The sequence below is a fragment of the Polyodon spathula genome, chromosome 16 (assembly GCF_017654505.1).
Source record: "Polyodon spathula isolate WHYD16114869_AA chromosome 16, ASM1765450v1, whole genome shotgun sequence".
Classification (NCBI taxonomy): domain Eukaryota; kingdom Metazoa; phylum Chordata; class Actinopteri; order Acipenseriformes; family Polyodontidae; genus Polyodon; species Polyodon spathula.
In genome coordinates, this window is record NC_054549.1 from 29,251,854 (window position 1) to 29,271,903 (window position 20,050).

The 20,050-nt window shown below is 39.4% G+C and overlaps 1 protein-coding gene across 4 annotated transcripts in view; it reads left to right on the forward strand.

The window, feature by feature from the left end:
- LOC121328647 (dystroglycan-like) overlaps window positions 1-15,903 on the forward strand; it is a 20,936-nt gene extending 5,033 nt beyond the window's left edge. For 3 of the 4 annotated variants that reach the window (XM_041273546.1, XM_041273548.1, XM_041273547.1), the window contains 2 exons: window positions 8,668-9,161; window positions 12,977-15,903. In XM_041273546.1, coding sequence (XP_041129480.1) covers window positions 8,844-9,161; window positions 12,977-15,361 — 2,703 coding nt within the window. In that variant the 5' untranslated portion in view covers window positions 8,668-8,843 and the 3' untranslated portion in view covers window positions 15,362-15,903. Of the gene's footprint in view, window positions 1-8,426; window positions 8,446-8,667; window positions 9,162-12,976 lie in introns of those variants that run through there. The other variant, XM_041273549.1, reaches the window with a different exon arrangement.
- The last annotated feature ends 4,147 nt before the right edge of the window (window positions 15,904-20,050 follow it).

Below are 20,050 nucleotides of genomic sequence, written 5' to 3' on the forward strand. Positions count from 1 at the left end.
AGGTTTAGGGTCTAATGTTCAGTTTTTGTACATCTTCAGGGCAATTTTTAGAAGCTGGAATGGGAGGACTGCCGCATCCAAGTGTAGGGTGATTCAAGGTGCAGACCAGGTTGTCCTTTAGGGTCCTTTATCAGTCACAGAATGGCATTTCTAGAATACTGGCGCTGCTGTACAGTGAGATAAGCAAGAAAGGGGGTGTTTGATTTGAAGTGTTTGGAGGTGGTTCGTGCAGAAAAATGAAAGATAACAAATTGATGGGGGGGGGAAAGGGGGGGGGGGGGGGGGGAGGGGTGGGGGGGTGGGCGGGGGGGGGGGGGGGGGGGGGGGGGGAAGTGTAGAGGACTAGCGTTGTCATGAAAGAGACTGTGTGGTTAGTTAAATGTTCCTCTTTGACTCTGTTAAATATTAACAGTTCCGTAAATGAAAAGTTGGACTTCTTGTTTTGTGTGGAATTCGTCACAGGAGATGAATACATTTGGATTAACACGTAGGCTGAATTTGTTGTTCAGTAGGAAGGAACGTGAAATCTGAGTTCTGTTGATTTTCAGTGGGGATGAGAGGCTGCAGTATGTGATGCTGGCTGATGTCAGGTTATATTTTAAGGTGTGTGTGTGTAAATAAAACTGTTTCGCTTAAATAAATTGACCAGATTGGAGCACCAAGTGTGTTTCTGTGTTGGTGTGAGTGTACAAGAACTAATTTTGACCCAGATTTATTAGGTTTCTCTTTGCAAGTGGTGAATTCATAGAGACCTCCATTCACCATCTCCAACATAATAAGTTATTAATGTTCAGTGAATTGTACAATAAGTTTGACCTGCATCATGTACAGTACATCAAGTTCAATTTTCTGGTCAAGTCTGTTGGAACTGTAATAGTGCTGTTAGTTTTCTTGGATTGTACTGTTTGAGCAAAGAACTGCCACCCACAGTGTTACTGTATAAAAGTTGGATTGTTGCTTTTGTTAGTTTGTGAGCACACTTATAAGGAAATAACTTTTGCTTCCTATTGAAAATAAGTTGAAATTGGACAATTTGTCCACTAAAACCTAGATAGTGAATGTGGTCTCTTTTAATTAGTCCTACTGCACTATTTGAACACTAAATGTTCAGCAATAACCAATGATTCTAAAACCTGCTTCAGAGCCATTACCAAAGTGTTCAAGTATTATTATTGTTATTATTTTTTTAAATATAACTTATCAACCTGTTGACCATCAATGGTTAGTGCCATGACCTTGACATTGTGCAATTTATTAACTCCAGTTTAACCACAGTATTGGTTATGACCTTGTTGGCTGTACTGTGTGGAGTCCTATCCTTTTAATAACTGTATGGCTTCACAGCTTTGGTGTTTGCACTGTTGACTTGTAGCACTGAAAGTGCACAAAACAACAGCAGCAGTAAAAAAACAAGATGCATCAAATTCCAAGTTATCATAACCAGTCAGTGGTTAACTACTAACCCTTCCCCTTTTTGGGCATAGACCAACACCTAGTTATCCAGCATGGTGCTTTAAGATTACTTTTTCCAGAATGGACTTTTCTGAAATGCACTTTGTCATCAGACAAATGTCAACATTAATGCAAATTGATGTGGGTTTGTACAGTAACCAGGGCATAGTTAAGAAAATAAATCCATTGTCTTCACTTTACATTGCGTTCTGCTGTCTTGCTTTATTTTGAACACACACATATAATTTTCTTGATTATCAAAAATGTACTACCATAGGAATTCTTCATTCTACTCTTGAACAAACAAAGGTATTAAAGGCGTTAACAGGAGTCAGTCCCAGCCAGTTGTAATGGTCTGTCTGTTGTAGTCGCTGTGTTAAAACGTGAGAGAAGCGGCGTACCCAAACAAGATGGAACACTATTTGATTGAGACAAACAGTGAAATCTTTTATTCAGCCTCTGAGAGCCAAAGGCATTATTCCTGGTAAACAAAGAGGGCCACGGTGGATGGGGCTGGGAGGCTAGTTGACATATTTTAAAGGTGTAATGTCTTTTTTGACAGTAAACTGCTGATGCCAGTTTCTCACACTGTTCAGGCCTTTACATATAAAAGCGAGAGGAGGTGTGTTTCCTGTTCAGTTCCACTACAAGTTTATTTGGTACCCAAATAAGGTTTATTTGTGTTGTATACAGGAGCTAACAGGCACTGAATGTTTTTAAAAATGGGAGCAGTTTTGAGGAGAATTGTCTGTTTTGATTGGTTTCTGTACATACAGTGAGTAGGACCATTTTATTTTCCATCGTGGCAGATGGGCAGGTGGGCTTCCCTGAGAGGTGGTGGTGTTTTCAGCAGCAGTCTTGAAAGTGGCACTGATGGGCGCAGTCAATGGGGATGACCTTTATACTTTTCATGCTGAACAATTGATTTTTTTGTTACTTTTCAGCTAAAATCCACCATTTTTAAAAACTAATATCAATTTGTTTTAGTGAAACACAGCCAAGGAAACCTATATGGCCCCAATCAGTGTGTTGTGTCGATATTCTTATCTGTTTTAACTTGGACAGATTTATATCTAGAATGAGAGTGGAAGATGTTTTCACTTTGTCTGAGGCATTGTAAAAATGGCATTGCCTTTACTTGCCAAGTAATTTTCATCATTGTCATTTCAAACTGTTTCTTTTTCAAAGAATTGGGACCCTGCCATGCATTGTGTGTTCCTGTCATTTTCAGTTACACAAATTACTACTGTAGTTCTCAGTTTTTTGAAGGGAGGCTGTACTTTGCTTAAATTGCTGTTAATATACAGCACTGCCTAGATTAAATCAAAACTGCACAACACAAATGGGTACATTCAGAACTTTACACAAACACACACAAATTACTTATAGGGCTACCTGTTGTGGTGGAAAATAAATGCCTACTTTACCAACTGTGACAATTGGAGTCTTGACCGGTATTTTGTCAGAACAAATTGGGTACATAAAAATCAACATTTTGATTGGACAATTACCTTGCAGTACAGTACTGAGTGGAATCCTGTTTAACAAATGCCTGTAACTGACAAGTCCAGTAGTGTGTATTGAGTCCTGAAGCTTGCAAATGCTTCCATGTTATACTGTTTTTAAGCATCTACAAGTTTTCTAAGTTCCAGATTGAAAAAAATTCCTAGCACTAGTCATCTTGCTACTTAAATAACTTCTAGCCCCCAGTTCCTCGACAACGCAGTCAAGAACAGTCAAGGTTTTTCCAATTCGTTCCTCCAGCGCTTCAGGGATTACAGTGCATTATACAGTACTGTGTGTTTTAGGTTTTTCTTATGAAGATATAGCTGAGGGTTCTGCCCGGGTACCCTGGGTATTGGTGTAGTGTTGGAGCCATGTTTAGGTATTTCTTAAGGCCCAGGAAGGGTATAGACTCAGAACAGGGTGTGTACAATATTTGCAAACTGGCTTTGATTTGAGGAAGGTAGAGAGTTGGGATAGAGCTTGGAGACACAAAACTGAATTGTCTTTTTGTCAGTTTACAGTACTGTTAAGTGTTTAACACTTACCTGTAAGCTTAGAGTATTGTCTCCTGTAGTATTGTAAACTGCTTGTGTACAAACTAATCTCGTTTTGCCTTGCTAGAACATCCACTGCAAATCTTTAATATATAAATCCAACAGTCTAGTTTAACTCTCTCATAACTGCAGAGTTTATCAAATGCGATATTCTATCCTGTGTATGGAGTAAAAACAGTACTGGTAGTTTTATCCTGTGAAGTGTAATGTCCTAACTGGGCCTTTTTTTGTAGATTGTGTTTGGCAGTGAGTTTGTCTATGGATTGGTATCCTGTATCCTAGAACCCAATCGCAATCGGGAGAGGAAACTCCATAAAGTGGAGGGGGGGGGGGGGGGGGGGTAGTAGTCAGTGCCCAGAGCAGAGGTGTTTTTGGAGACGAGTAGGTTTGAGTTTGTAACTGATGAGACGGTGTCTCCTGCAAAAATTCCTATCCTCCCGGCTGTCAGCACAACCTCTGCCAATTGCTACCAGCTGACCCTCCCCTCCCTCCCTCCCCATGAGTGGTCTGATTTAAAGATGTTGGAATGGTTCCTTGGAGAGGTAATATTTCTCCTGCAGGTCTGAATTTAATTCTGTCCCTTGTGTATCCATAATGGGTATTGCTTACCAGCAGGCAGTTCATTATGATTGAGCGAGTGTTAAGGACTGGTTTTAAGATGGTGTCTTGTATCCCGATTTGAGCACTGGGTTTTAAATATTTACATCATAAGCTTACATTTTAAAATAAGTGAGATTACATTTTTTATTTAAGTTACCATTGTGTTTCTGAGAAATGATTTGCTAAAATTGTTTTATTGCACTTAACTATAAGCAGTAGTATTTTGCTTGCCTTGTACATTGCTTTTTCACAAGGCTTTATTTGACATGACAAATGGTTGTGGGACAGTGAAGCAGATGCCCAAGATCATATTTCATCACAGGTGTTTCAAGTTTAACCAACAATGGTGCAGAAAGAGATTGTCTAAGGGGGTTAGAGTTGTTTGATTCCTCTGCAGTATCTTTATCACACACCTGTCTTTCCCCAGTGTAGACACACTTCCTGTCCTGGCACACGGCTCCCTCTTTGAGGCCGAGCCAGAATTTGACAGATGATTATGTACAGTATACAAAGTAAGCTACTCTAACACTGTTCTAGCTGCATTACAGTAAATCCTTGCTCAAGTAAATGCTTGGGTCAGGCATATTTGTCTCCTTGTCATATTATGGTGAGCTGTAACATTAAAAATAAAGCATTCTAAAATAACAAATTTAAACAGTACAGCAGTTCCCAGTTCAGGGATGGAAATAAGACACCCATTGCGTAGCGGTGTTATCCATTCCTGGTTTTACTATGAGCTTGTTGCTAGATACACTGTCGCTAATATACTGTACATATACAGTACCATGGATTTGCCAATCTTTTAAATTGCTGTACAGTATATGGCTTCCCTTTCACTTTCAAATCTACATTGTTTTGTAATTTCACATACTGTAGTATCACCGTCTGGTAAAGCTTTCATAGCTTGTGTATTTGCTGGAACTGTAACAAGTAAGCTACTAAGGGCTATACCGTAGTATTCTATGAAAGCTTGCACTGTGTTGGATTCTTTATATGAATTAAAATAGGCACACCCACTGCTAAATTGATGTGTGTGTGTGATATATATAATTTAAACAGGATGTGTTTTTGTCCTAGTAAGTTTCCATGTTGGTAGGACGTTCATTTTTTGGATTTCAAGCTGGCGAGTCAAAAGTCTGACTGATATTTTCCACTGTCACTTTCACTGTGTTGTGCTGATAAGTGATTTTACTGAAGAATGATACTGGCACTACAAACATGCTGTCTTAAAATCACCTGGAACTGAACAGTAACTGGGCGTATATCTTTCTTTAAATGTTTGTAGGTCCTGTATTAGCATACAAGGTGAATGTTTGTTCTTTACAGAATGACAAGCATCAGTGTGAAATATAATGAATCTTGGTTGTAAATCTCCCTCCTGACCTGTGAGTACACTAAGCAGCAAAACTAGAGTCCTTTGGATGGGCTGGCCTGACGGTTCTTTCGCAGGGTCGGGAAGTCGGTCAGTCTGGAAGAAGGTGAGAGTTGGTTGCAAGAACGTATTGACCCTAAGGGAAACGACGTAGCAGCTGCAGATTGTAGAGACAGCTGCACTCGTTTACCAAGGGGTCATGCGTGACAGCATAAAAGGGGCCGGATAATCGCAGTCTTCTCCTTCGCTTGGTTGTTGCATTGACTAGAAGGACCTTGGGAGGTGCAGAGAAACCTGTGTATAAAGAATATTCATGAGTGTTTTGTTTGTTTGTGTCTGTTCGTAATTGTCTGCATTTGTAGACCACCAGACGGATAACACGTGTCCGGAGCTGTCGCCTTGGGCCATCAGCACTTCACCACAGTCACTATAAGAGATTGTTATCACACACCATGAGCACTACTGCGTGCACCCGGACTGGTGACCGTGGCTGGTATTATTGTGGGGCGGATAACGTGTGATTTATTATTTGGGCTGCAATCCCTGTCTTTTGTTCTCCGTGCTTTACACATTGAGTATAGCCGGAGCTTGTTGTTTGGTCGCCAGACCGGGAATTACAAAAATAAACCAAACCGGTTTATTTTTCCAAACCGGATTACAATTGTGTCGGTGATTATTCCTGCATTGCATCACCTCTGCACCTGTTCACAATCAGCAGCCAGTTTGCCACAATCACATGACAATTTGAATTCCTAGAGCACCCTTTTCTAGCCAAACCAGTTGCCAGTTCTCGGTCTGCATGGGCACTTTTTAGTCCTACACTTTTGAACTAATGGTACCTTTCTGTATTGTAGCAGTTGTTTAAAAATGGACCCATACACAACTATTTTACTTCAATAATGTGAGATTGCAGTGGATGTTTAACTTTTTTCTTTATCCATTTGAAGAGTCAGGGTTGGCCTGCATTAAAAGTGCAGCTGCAACATATGACTGATTTGTTTCCATGTTGGGGGTTTGTGACAGTGAAGGCTGGGCCAGAATGAATGACTTTCCATGTAAATTTTAAACTGTAGGGTGTTTACAGTAGCACTGGAAGCAAAGTGACAGGATACACGCTGTTTATTTGTACAGCATTTGTGTAATGTTTATGAATGTTACGTGTGTCCCCCCCCCCCCAGCAGTAGACTGTTGCCGCACAGAATGCAAACATAAGGTAATACTTTCTCCACTAGGCCAAGTATCTCCACATTTTATAATTTCTTTAAAAACCAAAAAAAAAATACATTTTCTAGTTTTCCTGGTAAAAATTGGGGGATATAAATATGGTTCACCTGCTTGTTAGCAGTGACCGAGTAAAGTTAACTTGGATCTGTACTACCGTATGTTAAACACACAATTATTTGTCAGTTATTGGTACTGTATAAATCAATTTGATAAGTCTGAAGAAATTTTTTTTTTTTTTTTTTTTAGCTTTTGTAAAATCTGTGTCAAGCAGAGAGAGATTAGCGTGGTGGTACATAAATTTCAGGGCCACCACAAATTGGTCTTGGATACTTTAAATTGAAAAATGTAAGGACTTGGCCCTCAGCAAGACTTCTAAAGTGTGTTTTTTTGTTTTGTTTTTTCTTTGTTACCTTCAAAATGACAGAGTAAATGTAGATGTTAACTTTCTTTTGACCCAATTAGCCTTTCTCAAACTTAATGATTGAAGTCAAATACTCTGGATTGGTTTCTTGTTCTTGTTTTAGGCCTACTTTTATAAAATAAGGCTGAAGAAAGTAGTAGGGAAGTGGTATATTTCCCTTTTGAAAGGGAGCATTGCCTACAGAAGAGAGTCTTATACTGTAGCATTGTTCCCATGCCACATGCCATTCCAATTAAACATTTGGGTTGCCAGGTGAGCCTTGCCAGGAAATTAACTGCTGTGATACCATTGCTGTTATGTACAGTGCATTAGTGAAGTCTGTCACCCAAACAGTTCAAAGGCTGTTGACTTTTAATTACAGGAAGCTGTATTTTAATCGGTGAACTAGTCATTTTTCACATTTTTTGAATTTCTCTTGAAAAGATGAAAGACCTCTTCTTAAACATACTTTTATTAAACACTAAGCTTAGCGCTTCAGTACAGTACTTGTACTGTAGCTCACAGTAGTATTTGTGTGTGTATGTAGGCATGCATGCTGTTTGTGCTTTAATGTTGCATGTAAAGGACACAGTATTTAATGTTTTGCGGAGACGTGGCTCTGGGTGTGACTTCTGTGATGGCAATTCTATTTCTCACACCCACAAGCAGTTAATTAAAACTTGCATCAAAGCCAAGTGATCTGTGACTGAAGGTTTAGATCTGTGACTTATTAATCTCAAGGTACCCGAGTAAACCATTATGTTTGGTAATTGGCCGACATATTAAAATGTTTTCCCCCTGTAAACTTAGTTTTAATATAAATTTAAATAGTTTCTAGTATGAAAAAAATACAATAACATTTATATAGAACTAAAATCTTTAAAATGGACCTCACCACCTCCTAACTCCCCTGCACCTGCTGTTTTAATAATGCTGATACTGTATGTAATAGTTGTGCACTGTAGAATCTTTGAGGCCCAAAAGACTGTCTTGTGATAATCTGCTCCACTCCCCCTCCCCTCCCCTTCCACCAAGGAAGAACATCCTGGGAGCGTGGGACCTAGACTTTTCCCAACACTCCTCTCCCTCATCTTGAATTCCAGCCAGACGGATTTGACTGAAATGTATAAAGTTTGTGTCTAAACAACCTTCCGGCAAATGCACATTAAAAGTCGGCATGAAAGATTTAGTATTTTTGGGCTGAGATCAGCTTTTAAAAAAGTAAAACAATGACTCTTACTGTGTAACTTGGAACACTTGCTCAAAGGTGTGCAGATAACCCAAGAATATATCTGAATGACCATTACATTTTGAAAGCCATCTCATTTGTGGAAAAGGTGCAGTTAAACTGTAAATGGTTTTGGACAAAGGATGCAATTAGGATGTGATGGAGGTGAAAGCTAGCAATGAGTTTTGTTCCTTAAATGCTTACATGAAATGACTGTACTACTAAGTGGATGTATTGTTTTACAGAAGCTGGTGTAAAGGTAGTTCATCCCACTTGACCAATACTGTTACTTTTTAAAATTAAAGTGTATTTCTTTTTTTCTCATTTTCAGGTTCCCAAGTAACTGTGAGCACAATGGGATTGTGAAGGGGCAAACTGGAAGCAAGAACAGAGATCAAATCAAAAGCAAATCCTCTTGGCAGAAATAGGATCTGTGCTGCAGCAGCGCAGTGTATGCTGCCCCTTACTTTTGAGGGTCTTTGAGCCGATAAGCATTGGGAGAGAAAAATGCTCAATAAACGAAGAGTGTCGGTGGAGGCTGGGCTCTTTATCTATGCTCAGAGCAGGACTACCTTTTTAATTCTAGGGCTGCTGGCAGCCATTGTCCATGGCAACTGGCCCGTCGGGCAGGTGGAGGTAGTACGAGACTTAGGAAGCCAGTTGGAGGCTTCCATGCAGTCGTCTTTGCTAACAGAACTGCAGGAGACAGCATCCGTGGGGGTGGTACCACCAGCCGGCATCCCTGACTCCTCTGCTGTGGTGGGACGAGTCTTTCAGATGAAGGTTCCTGTGGAAACCTTTGACACAACAAGCAATATAATCAAGGTTAGTTACTGTTCCTTAAATGAGCACCTCTATACTTGTTTCATTCACTGGATGATTGTACAAACAATGTGGAGTCTACATTCTGTCTTCCAAATACTTCATCTTTTGAAATAGTATTCACTGACCACTTGGGCAGTCCAAAGTATAATTCAATAGTAGCACCTGGGTAGAGTTTCTTTCCATACAATATTGAGCAGTAATACATATAACAAGATCATGTTTATTAGGCCTCTTGCAATGTCCATTAAGTCCAGGTTATGTGTCGTTGTCCCCCCAGAAGAGAAGAAGCTATACCAGATTGTTTACTTGGCATTTTGGCTAACCAGTAATGGATGGTTTACAGTACTTGTATTACTAATTTGTGTCTTTTTAATTCTACCATATGCATAACTTGCCACATCTTGTTTAAAATGAATGTTATGATTTGTGATGTACTTCACCCAATATTTGTTTGGTTAAGATCTGTCTGATTTATTTTCATGCCTCCCTGCTGATGACTCAAAGTGCACACCTCATCAAATGGAGATGAGAAGCTGCTCCAGTGTAACTCAATATTTGGATAATGCCTCTTAACTTGTCTGTAAGCTGTGTTTCTGGCAATAGTGCCTAAAAAATGCAAATATTTTATATATATAAAGTTGGAGTAGGGAGAAGTAGGGGAGTGCAGCTGTTTGTAAGAATGATTTTCAAAAACATGTTTAGACCAATTAAGTATGCCACACATGCACAGGAATGTGTAATACGTTGCTTTTTATTTATTTATTTATTTATTTTAACATTTGTACAGTTAAGTCCCTATACTGCCTCCTCTTGAGCTGCAGTTGACCAAGCAATTCATGTTAATTTCTACTTTAGCGTTCCTGCCAACCTAGTAAAGTAGCCAAGGTTGTATTCCATACCTGTAAAAAGTTACTTTACAAAACACAATGCCATTTCTTGATGCTCTCATGCATTGACAGGGTTTGAAACATGAGGTTACACAAACATAGACCTGAATGTCATTCGTTCATTTGTGTGTCATGGGAAGTAGATTAATAAATGTTTGGATTACTCTAGGGTAATGCACCACAAAAATAAAACCGCATACATAGTCTGGTTCCCAGTGTTGCCTGCTGCTTTCTTGGCACATTTGCCTGTGAGAGACTGGTGGGTGGATACCACGCAGCCTGCTATCTGTACAATTACTCATTTGTTTCAGTGGCGATTGTTCAAACCCCCGCCTGCCCTCCCCAGCACTGACAAACACCACTGTGGATAGCCCTGGAGCCATTGGCGATGGAAATACTATATCGGTTAAATATGCATAAAATACTGTGTATACCAAATCATGATTTGTTTAAACTGAAGTCATTCCAGAGGTTTTCTTTGCTTCTCCTCTCTGCTTTTGTTTGTTGCACAGTTTGTTGGCCATGCTGTTTTAAGGCACATTTTAATAAGCCTGCCAGACCTGAAATCTGAAAAAGTCAATTTCGATATTTGTGGACACACTTTTTATCTTCAGTGTGGTCTTGGCTGAATAAGAGAGTGGCAATGCAGGGTCCTCTATTTATTATGGCTCAAAGTTAAAAGCGAAAGCTGTTTTTACTCTCATATGGATGGAGTTCCAAAGAACGTGAGGCAGAGAAGTTTAGGGATTTGAACTGGTGACCAGTAAGGCAGTGTCGCTTAATGGCTGAAGTGGATGGTTCATCAGTCACTGCTTTCAGAGTGAAGAACATTATTCTGCATCCAAGACACTGATTGTTGATGGCAATTTTGGTGCTTCCAATATATTTTCTCAATATAGTAGTTTGAGTGCACTTTTAATTATGACAGCTGCGCACCATGACTGGTGAGAAATTCCACTTGGATTGCATCATTAGTCTTTGGTTTGCTGCTTGATTTATGAATATCTTTTGACTGTTTAGAAAACTGGTAAACATTATGCAGTTTTGATTGGGGGGGGTGTTGTAGCCATATTATTATTTTTTATTATTATTTTAAAGACAGACATGCTGTGCTGTACCTATTTATTTATTCTATACTAATTTTGCTTGGTGGTGTCACTAGTAGTTTTAGCTAACTTTTTTGATAAATAGCTTTTTCAATCAGTTTCAGGCTAGTCCTATTTATAGTTCTAAGTGGCCTGACCTCTTTAGAGACTGCAGCTGTTTATAGCAGCTGATCCCCAGTGGATGACCTTTCCGATTTTTATTAGGTGCTTTGAACCCCACAGGAATTCAAATCCTGTTATTTCCCCCCGCCCTCCCTTTTTAAATTTTAAATCCGTAGTTACTGAATTTGCAGTACAGTTACTGCATCATTTTGCAGTTGATCCCAGCCCTAATTTATTGATCCACTTGATGCAAAACAATAAGAAAAAAACTATGAAGTACTCACAAACCTATTGTTTAAATCAAGAGGCTTTGATAATTTACCATCACACTTAAAGTGCTCACACGACGTCAAAAAGTGATGCATAAGAAGATCCTGCTTGCCTCCAGCCTGAAACAGTGTTTTGCACGAGTTATCAGCAGAGAGCGTAACTGTTTTTAGAAAATGAAAGTTGCTGAAATCCCAGACATTGTGGTGGTCGTACTGATTAATCTCTTGCAGGCTTGCAGTGTGCATTTTGATTCTTGTAGAGTAATGCTAAGCCTGTTTTGTTGGGTGATTTTTAAAATGCACTTGAAATAAAAAAATTAAAGAAATGAAGGCATTTAGATTTCTCTTTCCTATGATATAATATTAATTTATTGATTCGCGTTATTTGATTGAACAAGCAGTGTCCTTTATCGAGCGAAATGAGTTGCTAGTATCTGTTTGACTTTGCAAGGTCATTTTAAAGGGCAATCTAATAGTATTGGGTTATTAAATACTAATAATGGCAGCAGCACCTCTGGAGCATAAACCTAGATCATATTAAATCTTTGCATTCTTTTTAGATGTTGTAGTATGGAATAAATAGTTTTTTAAAATAAAAAAAATACAATGAATATTCTTTTTTCAGATCACATAGTTGAATTATAAAACACATCTGCAGAAGTGATTTTTATTTATTTATTTTAAATGGAAGGGAAAACAGATGCAGGAATTGTGATGAGGGAACAATAGTCTTTTTAAGCACCAATGATGTATGTTTTGTTTCAGAATTTCTGTGCTGATTTAGTAAACAGTGTTACTGAATGGATTGTTAACTGGGAGTTAAAGAAGCAGGAGCAGCAGCAGCGTATTGCCCCTGCAATTTGGCTGTGTACTAGTTAATCAATTTTAGTGATCTATCACCGGAGCACCAGTCTTTAACTTCAAAATAACCACAAAATGTAATTGTTCAAGCTGTATTTTTCCTGGTTTGGTTTTTGGTACATGATGCTTGGGCTATTTTAGATGTAGTGTTAGTGAATATATGTTTTCACAGTAATTTTAGCTAAGGAATTGGCTATTGTATGCATTGAGTATGAGTGAAAAATCTGTACTACTGTCCTGTCCCGATAACCCTCCATTCAGTTCTGTGTCTTTCCTTCAGTCTTCCTGGGTTCCAGACAGGTTTCCATGGAAACTAGTGTACTTCTAATGCAACAAGTGGTTGTGGTTTTGGTTGGGGGGAGGGGTAATGTGTTTAGGATTTTCAATGTGGGATATTGCATGTAAACAAGAATAAAATGTGTGTTTATTTCTTGAACAGGATGATTCAATTTCATTGTGAATATTTTTTGGTTGCAATTTATGTGGGCTATAGTTGTCCATTTATTCCGTTAACTGTTTGTGGTGTGTTCAACTGAAACTGAACTGTCATTTAGGATCAATGTTTTATTTTCTGTTTGTTCACATTTCAGATCACTGAAGCTGGGAAGGAGAGCTTGCCCTCTTGGCTATACTGGGATTCTCAGAGCCACACTTTACAGGGCCTTCCTCTGGAAGTGGACAAAGGTGTCCATTATATTGCAGCCTCTCTGTTGGAGCTTGTGGCGAACGGAAGCCACGTTCCTCGGTCAACCGATGTCTTCTCAATTGAGGTCCACCCTGAAGAGCATGCAGACACCGATCCCATGCAGATTGCTGTCCAGTCTGTCAATGAGGTTCAGCCTTTCATCTGTGGAACTGAGGAGCCAGTGACCATACTGACCGTGATCCTGGATGCAGACTTGACCAAAATGACATCTAATCAACGGGTGGATCTACTGGAGAGAATGAAGAAGTTCTCAGAGGTCAGGCTCCATCACATGAAGCTTCTGCCTGTTGTCAACAACAGATTATTTGACATGTCTGCATTCATGGCTGGCCCTGGCAATGCAAAAAAGGTGGTTGAAAATGGGGCCTTATTATCCTGGAAACTGGGTTGTGCCCTGGACCAGAGTAATGTCCCAGACATAAGTAGTGTGGAAGCACCGGCTAAAGGTGGCACCATGTCAGCACAGCTGGGGTATCCTGTTGTTGGCTGGCATATTGCCAACAAGAAACCCCACGTGCCCAAAAGGATCCGGCGACAACTTTACGCAACACCCACGCCAGTAATTGGGGTGATTCCCCCAACTGCTGCCCCACAGGAACCCCCAACCCGCATTGTGCCAACCCCCACTTCTCCATCAATTGCTCCCAGTACTGAAAGTATTGCCCCACCAATCAGGGGACCTGTGCCACTTCCAGGAAAGCCAACTGTTACCATCAGAACTAGAGACCCTATTGCCCACACCCCAACCTTGATCCCAGTACAACCCACTAGGGTAATGGATGCAACCAGTACAGTACCCATCCAGCCTACTGTAACCAGACCTGGTTATGTAGAACCAACAGCTGTGGTCACTCCACCATCTGCAACCACCAAGAAACCCAAGATAACTCCTGGAAGACCAAGAACTACCCCCACGACCACCACATCTACTGCGACAAAGAAACCCAGGAAGGGCAAGACCCCTCGTCCACCTACCACTACCAGAAGTCCAAGCACAAGGATGGACACCACAACCCCAACCACACCCAGACGTACTACGCCTTCTGCTGTCCACCCTGGAGCACGCAACATACCGCCAGAGCTGAGGAACCATATTGACAGAGTAGATGCTTGGGTTGGCACCTACTTTGAAGTGAAAATCCCCTCTGACACCTTCTTTGATGTACAGGATGGCACCACTGACAAGTTGAGACTAACTTTGAAACTGAAGCAGCAGGAGTTGGTGGGGGAGGGTTCCTGGGTCCAGTTCAACACGACCAGCCAGCTCTTATACGGTATGCCTGACTTGTCTCACGTGGGAGAGCATGAATATTTTATGCATGCCACAGACAAGGGTGGTCTGAGTGCTGTTGATGCATTTGAGATCCATGTACGGCGCCAACCCCACAACTACAAGCCGCCTGTCCGCTTCACCGCTCGTTTCAGTGGTGATCCACGAACAGTGGTCAACGATGTTCACAAAAAGATTCAGCTGGTCAAGAAACTGGCTTATTCTTTTGGAGACCGCAACAGCAGCACAGTCACATTGCAAAACATCACCAGGGGCTCAATTGTAGTGGAATGGACCAACAATAGCTTGCCTCAAGACCCTTGCCCCAAGGAACAGATCCAGGCCCTGAGCAAGAGAATTGCAGATGGCCAAGGTAAGCCAAGCCACCTCTTCAACAGCGCAATGGAACCAGAGTTTCAGCCCATAAACATCACAGTTACAGGCACAGGCAGCTGCAAGAATTATATGTTTGTACCAGTTGGTACAGCTCCGCCTATGCCAGGGCCCACAGTCCCTCTCCAACCAAGAGACACTGGACGCCAGAGCACAGATGATGTCTATCTTCACACTGTCATCCCAGCTGTTGTGGTGGCGGCTATCCTCCTTATTGCTGGCATCATCGCAATGATCTGTTACCGTAAGAAGCGCAAGGGTAAACTGACCATTGAGGACCAGGCCACCTTCATTAAGAAGGGGGTGCCCATTATCTTTGCTGATGAGCTAGATGACTCCAAGCCTCCTCCGTCCTCCAGCATGCCCCTCATCCTGCAGGAGGAGAAGCCCCCACTCCCCCCTCCAGAGTACCCCAACATGGCGAGCCAAGAAACAACCCCTTTAAACCAGGACCTCTTGGGAGAGTACACCCCGTTACGGGACGAGGATCCCAACGCACCCCCCTATCAGCCTCCCCCACCCTTCACTGTTCCCATGGAAGGGAAAGGCTCGCGTCCAAAGAACATGACCCCCTACAGATCACCCCCTCCCTACGTGCCACCTTAACCTCTAATGGAACCTCCGAGAGGAGGGCGGGACTGTATAGTTCCACACCAGGGTTGTCTGTTTGGAAAGGGGGGGGAGGGTTGATGTAAAGTGCGGGGAAGATAAAAGGGAAGGTGGTAGCCTGCAAATATGATTGCCGAACTGAACTTTAGCTTCTGCAATGAAACATCGCATCGAAGGAGATTCACCCACCCCTGCGCTTTGTTTTTTGTTTTTTTTAAATTGATTTTGAACTTTCTGCCTAACCGCACTATCGTCCTTTTTTTAATCTTAAGACTTATTTTCAAGTAATACAAAAAAAGAATAAAAACCAAACACGACAGGCTCAAAGGTTTGTTAGGGAGGGGAGGGGGTAAAAAAAAAAAAAAAGCAGAATATGAACAACCAACACAACCTTGGGGGGACTTGAACAAACCTGCAGACAGCACTGAGGCTGGCGTTTTTGATTCAATAAGATATGCCTTTAACACTAATTGTACTGTTTTTATCCTTTATTCACATGTCTAGCTAAAAGAAACATAACAAGAGGTAGCCTAAAAGAATTTAAGGAAGACCGGTTTTTGTTTTGTTTTTTATTTTTTCATTTAGTCCACAGTATATCTAAACTTGTTCTGCTAGACATGCGTACTGCTACACCAAAATAGCCTGCAGGAACTTTTAACAAATCCTAGGTTAAACTTAAATCCTTACCAAGAATTGATTTAAACTACGTACAAACCGAATGGCTTGCTAAAACAGGAAGCTTGATTTGTTGTCTGTAGAAGCCAGTTTGAGGTTGAAAGGGTGAACTCATTTGTGTATTGTGTTTGAATCAAGCAGTTTAATTTTAATTCTATCAAAAGGATGTCTTGTAGGTATGAGAATTTTAAACTTTTTAAAATGGATAAACAATAACAAGGAAGAGGCTGATTGATGCTTGTTCTGTGGAAAATATTTTCTGATATTCCACTGTGATTTTAGTAGAAAGGATTGCATACAAGATAAGTCATAGTATCCTCCTTTTTGTATTTTAATTGGTATCATTATAAATCTTCATTTTTTTTTTTTTTTTTTTTTTTTTTTTAAATTGGGAGTGAGGTGAAAAATCCTGCAGTTTTATTTTGGTTAAGGTGTGATTATTTGTAGGTACATGTATGATGGTCTTTCTCACATTTAAAAACCAGTGCAGTAGTAATATAAATAAAAATACTGATGTGTACAATCCACAGCTCTGGAATCATAATGGTTTAAGGCAGATGATGAAACAACGAATGGAGCATAATGGGTGTCTCAGCAAATTAAATCATCAAAATAAATTTCAATCTAATTTTTCTACTAAATTGATACAGCCTCAAATTGTTTTATTGTGTATATAAAATAGCGTAAAGTAATTTGTAAAAGCTGAGCTTCATAGAAAAATGATTCAGATTCTTTTTTCCTCATAGGTCACCCTTTTCTATTTTAGAGAATTTTAGTTTTTAAATGCCTTTTAAAAGACATGTAGTATTAACTTTAATATATTTTATAATTTATATATAATATATATATAATATATATATATATATATATATAAATTATATCATATCATATCACTGTTTTATTATGTTCTCACCTTTTGGACATCATCCTTCACCCAGCTGTCATCTGGTCTATGTCATGTCAAGCATATTTTAATTTGTTCACTGTGTTCAGGGGGGAAAAACTAAATTTACTGTTAAAAAATAAATAAATACATTTAAATCTGGGGAGTAACCCTTTGCAATAATGTTCAGTGCTGTGCAGTTCTGAATGGGTGTGCTCACAAAGCCATACTATACAGTGCTTTATGCTGAGAAATGTATGTGTGGGTGCTGTAGCAAGGCCTTTTGGACTATGGCTAACAGTTACTGTCTATGAAATATTCAATAACTTGCCTAGCAATTGAACTGCTTTACGTGATGACAGGTTAGTGTTCTTTTTGGTAAAAAATCTATTTGTTTTTGCATTCCTCCTAGCTGCTTTGACTGGGGAAGTGCACGCACCAGACTCATTTTTTTTTTTTTTTCAATTTTTGATTCACTCCATATTATGAGCTTCATTGTACTACAAAACATTCTTCTTACTCGTACATTTGTACACAGACATTTGACATTTCGAAGTATTATGCTCATCTTGGGGGATTTGCAAATTTTGTTTTTTTTCTTTATTTCTAGTCTTTGGACTGTAAATCTGGCAGTTACCACCTCTAAAACAAACAGCTGTGTTTGGCTGAGCCATTTAATCTAGTTCTCTGATTTCCTAGACTGGTTTCTTTTGGATTTGTTTTCCTCCCAAGAAGAAATTACATACTGCCAGCAGTTCTAGATGTGTGTGTGTGTGTGTATATTGCATTTCTCTGAGAGAAACCAGTGTTGGTGCTAATTTCTATTTGTACCAATTGTTTTGCTGGTCTGTTAATTTTTGCCTATAAAGGAAATAATAATTGCTGTGTGTTTTTTTGTTTTTTGTTTTGTTGTTGTTTCTTTTGCCAATATTAAATGTAAATTGTATGGCTTGTGTCCAGACATCCCATTAGCCTTATGTCCAGCGCTTTGCTGCATTTTAATAAGTGGTGGCCATCTTTTAAATCTGTGTTGGTGGCAGAGCATATTGGTTCTTTTTAAATCTGTCCTTGTAAAATGAATAGGGGGAGCTTTTATATGGGACATATTTTGAAAAATAAAATAATAAACCATAAGTGTATTGTCATTTTAAAATTATTATTTTAATTATGTGAAGTAACTTCAAGAAGTCTGAGTGAAAATGCTCCCTTATCCTCAACACCCCTTCATTTTGCCTGTTTTGAACACAGACACAGTGCTGTCTGTCATTTTATCTGCGTGTAAAATAATGTTTGGGGGGGGGGGGGGGGGGGAGGGTATGGACAGTTCTACTAATTGGCTAGTTCAAGTCCACTATAAAACTAAGATCAGAAATATATTTGTTTAGCTAACAAGCTGATTTAAACAATATGATAGCCATGCTTAAGTTCCCTAACTGGCTACAAAAGCCCATTGTCACTGCAACTGGACCCAAAAATGGTCAAAGGACAATAAGAAAACTGGCAACAAAAACGGATGGAAACATTTCCCTATGTTTTAACAGCATTAGGTTTTGTTTATGCAACTAGACACTGTTAAAATCTTTGTATTTAAAAAAAATAATTAAATCACCAACTATTTGTTCATGGTTGTTCTCTCTATTGCAGTACAAAATTGATTTTGATTCAAAGTGATTTTATTTATTTTTTGGATTCTACAGATTTTTTTTTTTTTTCCCCCACAGCATACTTTTCCAAATGAAGCACCCATGCAGATGTATTCCAATAGTTAAATGGCTACAGCTGTAACGAGCAACCAACCTTCAGGCATGTAATATGTATATTGACTCAATTCAGCAGTCTAAAACGGTACTGTAGCTGCATAAGCTTTACTAAATGTAGTGTGAGAAGTTGAAATTTGAATTAAGGTTTGGATATTTTAAGTTTTGGTGAATAATCACCTGGGAATGTTGCAATTGTCAGCAGCCCATATAATGCAGTATTTTTTTTATTGATGTCTAAATGCATAAATGGTTTATCACTGACAGGGTTTACAATGAATTTATCACATTTTAGCTTAATTGGTCTCTTTTGAGGGGTTCAATGTTGCAGGTTTTTAAATTATTTATTTATTTATTTATTTAAGTAATGCATCAATATAAGAATATTTTTAAAAAATGGAGGTGAAAAATTGAGATACTGACACACTACCAAGCTATGTATCCCAAAAATGCTGTATTATGAAAACAGTTAGAATCGACTGTAAACCCCTTTCGTGTTGAATAGTAAATTGATTTGGGGAAAAGTTGACAAACTAAATACAAACTGCTCAGTAAATCAGTGTTTTGAAAAATCAAGCCCCCTTGTCAGCTTATTTTATTTTTTATTTATTTATTCCCCCCCACCCATCTTCTGGAAAGTGAAGGTTTTCCCTCATGATATGTTAGTTTGTCTGCTTAAGTTTGATGGGTAGTGTAGGTGGAGAGAGAGTGATGTCACAAACTGAATTAAAAAGAAAAAAAATAACTTTCCATTTGTCAGCCCAATATCCATTTTATTTAGCAGTGATAATGGCTTGCCAAAAAGAACACTCCTATTTTTGTGGGAAGGGCAGGGTTTAAGCAGCAGGCAGGACTGCACATTTTAACATGGTTGGCTCTACATGTTCTATAATCAGCTTTTGAGGAAATCAAAGCACAAGCAAAGATTGCAAATACATATGAAGAAATACATAATTGCATTTGAATGTTGTTACTAGTTCAGAACTATTGTTAAAATTGTTTAATTACAGTGGAATAGCAGTTTTATGCAGGTTGTACATGGAATGCCATTCTGGTGTTCAAAGCATAAGTATTAGAACTAGCATTCATTCAGTGATGCTGACAGCAATGGGGCAACTCAGTGCTGCACTAATGAGTAAAATCTAAGCGCTGCTAAAATGGATTTTAAAGTGAACAGTACATAGACACCTGTTTTCCTTTTAATGGGCACATTTTTCACAAGATGCCATTGTATTGCAACTGGCAGTCAAGCAAATTAACACAGCGGCTTCACACATACAAGTATAACTGACCTGTTGCTGTACATTGTGTGTTAGTTTTTGGCGTGTGGTTTGGAAATGCTCTGCAATTGATATGCTTGGGAGCAAGTTT